At 39.9% G+C, this 11,156-nt stretch overlaps 1 protein-coding gene across 1 annotated transcript; it reads left to right on the top strand.

The window, feature by feature from the left end:
• Positions 1-634: 634 nt before the first annotated feature.
• On the top strand, positions 635-11,107 carry taldo1 (transaldolase 1). Its single transcript, XM_027281615.1, has 8 exons — positions 635-820; positions 5,492-5,615; positions 6,088-6,195; positions 7,840-7,971; positions 8,987-9,162; positions 9,716-9,913; positions 10,290-10,435; positions 10,568-11,107. The coding sequence occupies exons 1-8, from the start codon at positions 718-720 to the stop codon at positions 10,598-10,600; spliced, it is 1,020 nt and encodes a 339-aa protein (XP_027137416.1). The 5' UTR covers positions 635-717; the 3' UTR covers positions 10,601-11,107.
• The last annotated feature ends 49 nt before the right edge of the window (positions 11,108-11,156 follow it).

Here is an 11,156-nt window from a genome sequence, read left to right as displayed (position 1 = left end):
AGCCTCCGCCCTGGAATTTTTTATACCATTTGTTACAACATATCTTTGTGAGCAATCGTTTTTTGAGGATGCTGGACATAAAAACTAAGAAAAGGAACAGACTTTGCTGTGAGACTGGCACTTGCCAAGGTGAAGCCACGCATATCTGAACTGGTCTCTCAAAGGCAGCAGCAGAAGTCACACTGAGTTAAGTTGTTGTGAGTTCATGCACTGTGTTGGTTTTGTTATTTGAACAAGGTGATGTTAATGCACGGTTCATTTTGTGCACCAGTAAAAAAAAAATCATATTTTATTTTTTACTAAAGAAGGGTTCGGTGAATGAGCATATGAAACTGGTGGGGTTCGGTACCTCCAACAAGGTTAAGAACCACTGTTGTAGAGACAAATATTTGTTGATGTAAGAAGTTTGAGAAACAGTGGTCTAAACAATGAATCAAGGTCACAGCATATAGCAGATATTGTCATTTGTCTGTTATTATACTAATATTTATATAGGATATGTAATACAGGCATACATTTTATTGTTAAATCAAAACTTATATGTTAAACTTCACTTAATAAAAGTCTTGTATTTTCTGCACGAGCTTTCCTTCCGCGTTCCAGTCGACTGTCTCCTTCCTCCTCGCGCTGCGCGCTCCCGCCCAGTGGTGTCAGGTCCGCGAGCGCTCACGTGTTTGGTGTGTGTGTATAAAAGGGTCCCAGCCTCTCCTCCTCATCATGTCCAGCGAGTCGCCAGACAAACGCCGAAAAATGTCGGAGTCAGCGCTGAGCCAGCTGAAGAAACACACCGTGGTGGTGGCGGACACGGGAGACTTTAACGGTAAAACCGTTTATAACTTTTATATTAGCGCGCGCGCGCTAACCGTTAGCTGGGTTAGCACGTGCTAACTTTGATGTAACTGACCTCCGTGTCAAAAACACGCAGTGAGAGTGAGGAGGGGGAGTAAATGTTTCAGGTGGAGCTACCGGCTGAAATGAGCTTTTCTAACCAACTCCTGCGAGGTTAACCTGCTCACTGATAATCCGATTAACGCTGCTCGTTATTCAGGTTAGCGACACTAACGTCAGTTTAGGTTAGCCTCGCTAACAAACGGTGCTAACTTGACGTTTAACTTTAGTATTTTTTTGTTTTGTTTTGTTTATTTTATCCTCCATAAATAATAACTCCCGAAGCCAGCTACAACCTGCAGTGGTTAGGCATGTTTACGTGTTGGAAGAATACAGATAATATAGTGTGTGTGTGTGTGTGTGTGTGTGTGTGTGTGTGTGTGTGTGTGTGGTGGGGCTAACGTATAGACTTGTGTGCACACCTGAGTCAGTTTACCTGCTTTAAGGTGTGTGACTTCCTCGTTTGTCGCTTCAATGCCAAAAAGGAAAACGCTAATGTTTCTCTCTCTGTGTGTGTGTGTGTGTGTGTGTGTGTGTGTGTGTGTGTGTGTGTGTGTGTGTTGCAAACCGCACAGTTCCTCATGCTGGGTTTGCAGACTCAGGATGACATGACAAAACTGGTTTGTGACTCTGCAGACTGGCAGATAATGTTACACTCATTCACACTTGGCAGGAGGAATGGTGCCGGATAGTGTTTGCATGGACTTTGTGTTGCTATTGTGTCTTTTGCACACATTATTTATTGTTAGTTTAGATGAATGAATGAGTCTGTGAGGGATGCATGAAGGGAAAGAGCGACAATATGGACAGCTGTGTCATAAGATAAGATAATACTTTATTGATCCCACAACGGGGAAATTCACTTATTACAGCAGCGAAAAATAGAAACAAAGGAGGGAAACACAAGTGTACATATTTACAAAAGTACTAGAGTATAATGTGCAGTGAGTATAATGTGCAGTGAGTATAATGTGCAGTTTTAAGAATGTGTAACATAAGCGTTACAGAAACAAAACAGAAACAGACAAAGTCATTTAGTGCAGTCCAAAATTGTTGTAATTATAATAGATGGATGGATACTTTATTCAACCTGGAAGGAAGTTTAATGCAACCAACAGAAAATGAAATAATTAAATAAAAGCAATTCATACTTGTTGTCGTCCAACAAGCAAAAATGCCAAACATTCTTTTAATTTTAGTTTCCCAAAAGCAAATATTTGTTGTCAATGCCTCCATGTGTACAGGACATGCAGAGAATTGAAGTAGTCTTTTCTCTCATATCCCTGGTGCCAGAAGCAATATACATGAAATATAAAATATATGCAAGTTAAAAGATATCGAAGAAAAATACGGCAAAGATATAAATATGACAAATATAGAAGGCTATCCACAGTGTATATCTGGCGGCATAAACGGTGCGGTCTGTCAAAAAATAAAAGGTGTTACAGTGTAAACAGTATTGACTGTACATGGTGCAGTTTGTAAAAGTAAAGTTTGTCCAGTTTTAAGTTGAATATCTCAAAGATCTTCAAACATGTAACTGCAGTCAAACTTGATTTGTATCATACCGTTCATACAGGTTAGTGTAACTTGTACAAATATAAGCAGTAAACAGTTGGAGTCCACTGCAAGCACACAAACACAAACAAACAGTTTACACTGAGACACTGACGCTGAGAAACTGTGTTTAGGTGCAGCTTGTTTAATCCAATACTGCATGCTGAACAGGATGATACTTGTTCAGATAATGATGGACAACACAAACATTTCTCCACCTTACTTTGTCGATATTCTGTCTGTTTGGCTCCTCTAAGATAAAATATTTAAAAATGCGCTTGTACGTCTGGTTTATGTAACATGTGTTTCATGAATGTTGTCAGGTTTCTCAGCTTTTACTGGTTTAGAAATGTTCTCTTACATGGAAAGAAATGCAACAATTCGGTCAAACATGGTGTAACAGCACCCTCTTACTTCACTTATGTTGCTAAGTGTGTGTAAAGGTGGGGTGATGTTCTGAGGAGTAGTTTGAAAGCTAATGGAGGAGCCTGAGGAGACACTTTAGCTCAGCGGTGCTTGGTTACTAATTAAATAACTAATCAGCCTGCATGATTCTCTACGGTTTCACCTCGTGAGGTGACGAATTGTTCACTACCGCTTTGGGAAGATGGGACGTGTGTTCAGACTGTAAAGTCGAGTACGTTATAGATATTTGGATGGATTTTCCGTACACAAGCGTGGCACGATCAGCAAATTAAATCAAGGTTTCCCCACGTGCTCATCTGGTGCTTAAACTATGGAATGATGTGACTGAATATTGCAAAGCTACAGCTGCACGTGGATCATAAACTGTCTCATTTATCTGTCATTTTATTTGAAAGAGTATGACAAAGATAAAATGAATGAAATCTTACCAGTAGACTAAAAACTGAGGCATTAGCACACATCAGCTTGTGTACACAGCAGCTGTTGTAACAAGTAAGTGTACCCAGCAGAGCTGAATAGCTACTAATTATGTAATTGTTATGAAATATTTATACTGCACCAACAAGTAATCAATTAATGCTACATGTTAACATTAATATGTGACTTTAATACAATAAATGCAGTGAAACTAAAAGCTAGACTTGTAACTGGAGTTGGTGCACAGTCGTGGTAAACTTCTAACTGACTTTAAGAAAAAGTGAATTCAGCATTCTGAACTACAAATGTAAAAATGTCTTCAGCTTGCACAGTGATGAATTATTTATCTTTTATTCATGTTTAAACTTTTCATCTTGACTTCAAGCTATAGATTTGCCCGGTCGAGGACGTGCATCGATAGTGGAAATATATATTTGGGATGGCTGTTAAATTATGGAGAGCTTACTAAACTCTGCTGTAATCAGCACTCCAACTCGTGTCTTCTTTAACTGTTGATCACGAGTATCTGGTCCAAAACCCACTGACCTGCAGAATGATTATTATGGGAGGGGGGCCTGAGAGGAAGCTGGCTGCAGAACAGAGGCAGGCTTTGTTCTCAGGCTGAAGAGCTGCCAGCAGAGGCCGGACTCAGCCGTTACAATCGAGTGCTGACCAGCTGTGTTCAGACCAAATCAGGCGTTTATGGCAAATCGATGCAGGGTTGTGTAATGGGGTGAGGGTGTGTTTATTTTGATTAACGTTACCGCTATGAAACAATCAGTAAATAACTGTATTCACCGGCTTTCTCAATACCAGCGTTCACTCACTCTTTCACTGTCTGGGTCGCTCAACCACTGATCACTCGCTCCTAATTAACCTTCTAACGATCGACACAAACCAAAGGAAGCCTTATTATTCTGCAAAGCCAGACTCAGACCAAATTTTAGAAGGTGTATTCATGAACTAAACAAAGCCAGAACACATCAGGTAATTCAAATTAACTGAATTAAGGTACTACTTTTTCCCTCGGCGGCATATTTTGTTCTGACTTTGCCTTTTCAAATCACTGTACTTCCTGGAAAAAGCACAGCCACTGATACATATCAACTTATAATCTGCATTTCAGTGCTGTAAACTGTAACAGGTTGTTTTTAATGTACAGTTCTATAGTTCATGGACTATATTAATACAGGTCTCATGATGTTTTACCAGGTCATCAGCTCACATATTTTGAGCTATATTCAGCACTAAAGCTTCAATTAGTTATTTATTAAGGATGTTTGCACTAGTTGGCGTGTTATCAGTGTCTTTTCTTCTTTTTCTATTGATTTTTAAGTTGCAGCATCAGCTGTTCACACTTGTTTATACCAAGTGTGGGACTCTAAGGATTTGCAGCAGCATAAAATCAACCTTTTAATCGTCAACAAGAGACTATAAAATCATAAATCAAGGTGGCCTTAAACTGTGTTCTTTAAAACAAGAGAAGCTCTGTGCCTCTGCTGACTTAATAGTTTGTTTTGTAAGAGGGTGGTGTAACAATGTTTTTACACAGTAGATGGCGTCATTTCTTCAGCAGCAGTAGATTATAGGTTCAACATGACGCAGTTCTTTCTCCTCACTCTGACTTTTACCCGAGACCAAGTGAAATCATAAATCTCAGCAGGATAACTCAACATGAACTGGTCTCTGAGGTTCAGTTGGTCTTGTTATTACATTGTGTTTTTTTTGTTTTTTGGGGAGGTTTAGGTTTGACTTGCATCCACTAACTTTCAAGTTAAACAGCTGAGTTGTAGTATTAAATTCAAGATTATAACTGCCACCTTTTTTTACCTTCCCCTTTATGTTTTTGATTATTAAATGTATCATAGAGGAGTATTGTGTGGTTTAATACGGTGAGATGAATATTGTAAATTTTAACAGTGTGTGACTTTCAAATTAAACTCGAGTGAGACCTTCAAAATAATAAAGTTGCTACAATTGGATATTTTTCTGTATCCTGATGATCAAAACCTTTTAATCTTGACAGATGACATAAGCATCACCTACACGTGCAAATAAGGCTTTTATTAAAGTAGTAGAACATCTCAACTCTATCCTGAGCTTTTATATGTACTTGGATATTCTTTTAATATCTGTGGAAAACAAAACAAACGTTTTGTGTTTATACGTGACTTTTAAACCCTTTGGTCTTCCCATCCTGCAGCCATCGAAGAGTACAAGCCTCAAGATGCCACCACTAACCCGTCCCTCATCCTGGCTGCTGCTAAGATGCCGGCCTACCAGCACCTGTTGGATCAGGCCATTAAATACGGCATTGCCAACGGCGGGTAAGAGACCTAAACTAGACAGTGTAAAATTCTGCAGCTCTTTAGCTGTATGCTTATTGGATTGCACAAGAGGTCAAACCTGAATATAAACAGCATTGACACCATTTATGTAAAGGGAACATTTCATGTGGTTTGCAGAAGTTTCCACTGTGCAAGGTGTTGACAAACTTCCTTAATTTACAGCTGCCACTTCAATGTTCTACTCTTTTCTACTGAAACCTAAAATGTGTGATGCTTTTTTTTTTTTTTTTTTTAATGTTCTAATTCTTAGACTGTAATGTAATATTACATTAATAACATGAAACAATATTCACACTTGGCACACCTCACTGATTGAATACCAAAACTGTCAAACTTCATTTCAGTTAAATTACTTTGACCCGATCATCTGTCAAACTTGCAGTAATTGTAATGTCTATTGTGTCAAATATAAATAAAGCGGCTTCATGATGTTTCCTGTTTCTCTGTCCAGAACTGAAGAGGAGCAGGTTGCAAACACCATGGACAAGCTGTTTGTGAGTTTCGGGCTTGAGATCCTGAAGAAGGTCCCAGGCAGAGTTTCTACTGAGGTGGATGCCAGGTATGTGCGGCATGTCACAAGGTGTTTATTATGATGATGGGGGAACTTGTTGCTTAATGTTGCCCATGTTGAACTTTCTACTAGGGATGCATCGGCTGAACATCGCTATCGGCCGATGTTCGCCTCAATAAAGATGACATTCACCGATGGCAGTGGCCGATGATTATATGGCAGGTTTTTGTAGCCAAAACACGGGCACTTCAGATCCTTCTTCCTGCAACTCTCTGTTCAGCAGGCAGCAGTCTCACTCACACACACCCACACCCACTACAGCTCTGGCTGACGTGCCCCTTAAACTCACAACAGACACTCCCACTACCCTCCTTCATGTCCTGAGTGTCCTGGACATATCTTGTATTTTGTGATTAATAAACATCACCCCTGGAAATGCCCCCAAAAACACAAAAAGGCCAAATTTGACAAAAATTGGACGCTGTATGCTTCACTGTAGTCTGGGTCACCAAGAGACTTTTTTTTTTGTGTGTCTTAGTATGTTACATACTCCCTCCAAATTTCGTACATGTGGATGAAACCGTGGCGAGGGGCCCCTCCGAAAACATACATCTAGGTGGTGCTGTCGAGTCATTTTTGCATGTCCATGTGCGAGACCCCCAAAACGCGTAATTTTACACCCGACTTTGGGGGGGTAGGCAGATTTTCTTGAGTTTTCGAGGACATACCGGCCATCGAAAATGTGATTTACTTTTAAACTTTCGAAATCCAATAGGGCCTCGCACAGTGTGCTGTGCTCGGGCCCTAGAAAGCATCGGCCAAGTTGTTAACAAGTTGTTATTTTAAACATCGTATCGGTATCGGTCCAGAATTTCACAATCGGTGCTACTTTCTACTGAGCTGGATGCCAGGTAGGAGCAGCATGTCACAAGGTGGTTATTATTATGATCGGGGAACTTCTTGCTTAATGTTGCCTGTGAACAACACAAGAAGCTTAAGGTGCATTCAGCATTACTCATGAGGCTAGACTTGAAGAAGACAGACGGCTGGTATTCAGAGACCAAGTCAAGTCATAAGTTAACCAACTGATGACTTGACCAAGTTAACTGGTAATATATGTTGGAACCTTATTTGGAGGATTACAGTTGGTCCTTCTACAAGATTTGCACAATTTGCTGTCCACAATAAACTTAAAACTCAACTCAACATGCTTCATGTCCTAAAATTAAGGAAATGTAAAGCAATGTTTTATTCAAGCTTAAATGAGCAACTCTGATGTTTTAATGCACTTCAAACAATTAAAAACTAGTATCAAATATTGGACATGATACGGTAATGTTTAAAAGAGCATTCTGCTGAAAAACTGAACACCTGTGCTGTAACTGACCAATTACTGCATCAACACTTAAGGTAAAAACTTTAAGAATCAGAATCAGGTTTTCACATAAAAGGCATAGGTCTTGGTGTTTTTGCTGCATAACAAACATTAAGTAATACATGTAAAAAAAAAAATTGGAATAAAAAAATCAACAATATAAATATGTACGGTATGTTTTAAGATGAAATGGTTGTAAAGTTTTGTGCAGAAATGTGCAAGAGTTCACAGTATCTAGAATTATTTAAATTTCCTGTGTGTTTTGCTTAATTGATGGTTATAAATGCTTAATGGTTGTGTTGTTTCTCTTCCAACAGGCTGTCTTTTGATAAAGATGAAATGGTTGCCAAAGCCTTGAAGCTCATTGGGCTCTATAAAGAGGCAGGCATCAACAAAGAGCGGGTGCTCATCAAGCTGTCATCAACATGGGAGGGAATTCAGGCTGGCAAGTAAGTAATGTATACGTTAGTTATGCTCGCCTACAGTCTGTCAAGTATGTGTTTAGTAATTTATCATAATCTCAGATGTCAGAGATTCCCAGACTGTGGCACTTCATTAGAACTGAGACTACTTTTTGTAGGGAAGGGATTTGAATTTAATGCCGGTTGCTACAGGTAGCCGTTGAGCAACAGTGTCAACTTTAGTGTCAACACTGTGGTAAACCTTTTTTTTAATCTATTGATGGTCTTTATAATTGGTATGTAATAAATATTTAACATAAGTTTTTAGCACACCAATCTTGTCGTTGTGTATCTGATGCGGTCGGTCATTTCTCAAGGCCCCACATTATCTGCAACAACAACGAGATGCTCTAACTACCCAACAAACTAATATCCGCACAGATGTATATTTAGCTCAAGACTCAGTAAGTAGTCGCTGTGTGTTTTGAGGAATGAAGTATTCCTTGTGACACTCGAGGCACATAGTTTTTAGAGAGACCGCTTTATGAACTGACGTGTGTTAAACTGGTCAGAGTGCAGACAGTACACTTGTTGTTGCTGTACATGCACGTCACCTCAGTCATTTTCCCAAAGTGGTAAGTGTACAAAATGACTCTCATTGGGCGCTAATGAAAATGTCACAGATGATGACCTGAGGGGTCGTGGACTTCACAAAAACATTTAGACACGTTTTGCTTCATTGCCAAAGGTTGAAGAGTCTATTGGCGACGTGAGGATAAGAATAAGTGACTGTATCGGAGGATGCACATGGACTCAAACCTCTCTACATATATGAATGTCTCTGTAATACCTGAGTTTTGGTACAAATATCAAAACTTATTAACTCCACCTAGACTGAACTTTATCTGAACCAAAGTATGCAACACGAGAAATCCATATTCTGTGGTTAGTTGTTCTGTCTTTGAGGAAGTTCTGGCTGGAATGAGAAGCATGATTAGATTAGTCTTTTTTTAATTTTTTTTTAAATGTATTTATTTTTTAAATAAAATGTATTTTTGTGCAGGGAGCTTGAGGAGAAGCACGGTGTTCACTGCAACATGACGCTGCTGTTCTCCTTCGCTCAGGCTGTAGCCTGCGCAGAGGCGAACGTGACGCTTATATCGCCCTTCGTTGGACGCATCCTCGACTGGTACAAGGAGAACACAGACCGCAAAAGCTACGAGCCACACGAAGACCCAGGTATGGAAGGCCGCTTTCATATTCTTTCCTCCTTAATCACATCATCAGTGTAATGGCTCAAATTTCAGATTTGGCCGTGTTAGGCTCTTGAATAGACGTCTTTCAGTTCCTCATGTCATCTGCCTTTGCCAGGTTGTTTGCTGGCTATGTGTAGATGTGTTTAACCCTAGTGTGACGCTGATGTGTTTTCTCCATCATCGCATACCGACAGTTTGATACCAGAGCACCAGGTTTGAACCAGGAAACAAATATTCCAATCTGGGGAATGCTGCAGCACAAAAATATAGCAGATGTCGTTTGAGGTTGAATTTGATCACAAATAATTCATCACTTTATTTGGAATAACAATTCTGATGTGCAGTTATAAATACAAAAAAAACTGAAGGTAAAATAACAATACAGTCCAGTGTTTTGCAGTTAGTGTTTTTATTTCTGAGCCAGTCAGCGCTGAGAAAACATTTATGCAGTCATCGTCAAGAGAGATGAAGAAAATAAAGTATGCAAAGAACACAGTGGCCTCAGCCAAATGTAAATGTGTCTTTTTCTTTTTTAGGCGTGCTGAGCGTGACAAAGATTTACAACTACTACAAGAAGTTTGGGTACAGCACCGTGGTGATGGGTGCCTCCTTCAGAAACACAGGTCAAGTGAAAGCCCTGGCAGGCTGCGATCTGCTCACCATCTCCCCTGGGCTGCTTGGAGAGCTCAGCCAGGACCACAGCACCATCGAAGAGATGCTCAACGTGGAGAAAGGTACAGTAGTGTAACTGAAATGCTCGCTGTTTTAAAAAAAATAAATAAATAAATAAAAAATCCCACCCTCATTAACTTTCAGCCGATGAATCGGCTGTCAAACTATTTATCGGCCGACCTCCAGCTTTGAGGCCAAATTGGGTCCTTTGCTGCAGTGTCATCCCCTGAATTACTTATCCATCTCTCAAGGACATAATAAGTCTGTAATGTTTGTTAAAATAAAAGGAGGCTCTGGAAGAGAAATGATCTTACAAAAGCATTTTATGCACCTCGCATGAAATGTTCTTTATAAACGGTGAGACACGAAAATCTGTTATTTTCAAGAATCCGTAAAAACGTTTTCCCTCTTTGGTTTCTGATGGTTTGTTTTTTGTAGCTAAGGACTGTGATCTGGAGAAGGTCCACCTGGATGAGAAGGCTTTCCGCTGGGAGCACAACGAGGACCGCATGGCTGTGGAGAAACTGTCTGATGGCATCCGCAAGTTTGCTGCTGACGCCATCAAGCTGGAGACCATGATCAAAGTAAGAACACTGGGCTACTTATACACTTTTACTAATGTACTATCTGTATAGAAATTCTTATTTACGGAAGACCTTTCCTGAGTTTTGTACACTGACTTTTTGTTTTTGTTTTTTTTTGTTTTTAAATCACAGGAGAAAATCCTCAGCGTGAAAAACGGCCAGTAATGGACAGATTTTGCACCTCCAGCCGCATTGACAGGAAATCTTTGGAGTTCAGAGGCTGCTTTTCTTTGTCCCCAACTTACCCTAGGGGGTAAAACCCCAAGGCACCAGAAGGCATTCCCTATCTGCACATAACCAAACTGAAGGGACCTCCCTCCTCAATGGACACCTCTCCTTTTTAGGCTAGGACCGTCTGTTTTCTGACCAAACATAAATCGATGCTAATGTGGGTGTTGAGCTGCTGTAAAATATTTACTAGAAATTTGACCAGAAAAAGGGAGGGGGAAACCTGCAGGAAAAAATGTTTTAATGAGACTAAGTCTTGTTAGTTATAATATCATGTGACTACTAGAAAGAACCGTGAGCACTTTTTCGGCAGGCAAGGACCACCGTTTTGCTATTAACACCATTTGGACAAGGTTGAGGGCAGAACTTGATGAAGACCATTGCACCATCATTCCACAGAATATAACGTTTTACTCTTTGAATAAATAAAAGTCTGTCATTACAGGTGTTTTGTTGTCTTTCTGCACTTCTGTTCTTTAGCCTATCAGTGTTT

This window comes from Larimichthys crocea, chromosome VIII (genome assembly GCF_000972845.2).
Source record: "Larimichthys crocea isolate SSNF chromosome VIII, L_crocea_2.0, whole genome shotgun sequence".
NCBI lineage: Eukaryota > Metazoa > Chordata > Actinopteri > Sciaenidae > Larimichthys > Larimichthys crocea.
This window is presented reverse-complemented; position numbering and strand designations above follow the sequence as displayed.

Coding starts and splice junctions, on each gene's coding strand:
- taldo1 (XM_027281615.1), top strand. CDS start 718: ATGTCCAGCGAGTCGCCAGACAAACGCCGAAAAATGTCGGAGTCAGCG. Junction 821..5,491: donor GGACACGGGAGACTTTAACG/GTAAAACCGTTT, acceptor CCCATCCTGCAG/CCATCGAAGAGTACAAGCCT. Junction 9,163..9,715: donor CGAGCCACACGAAGACCCAG/GTATGGAAGGCC, acceptor TTTCTTTTTTAG/GCGTGCTGAGCGTGACAAAG.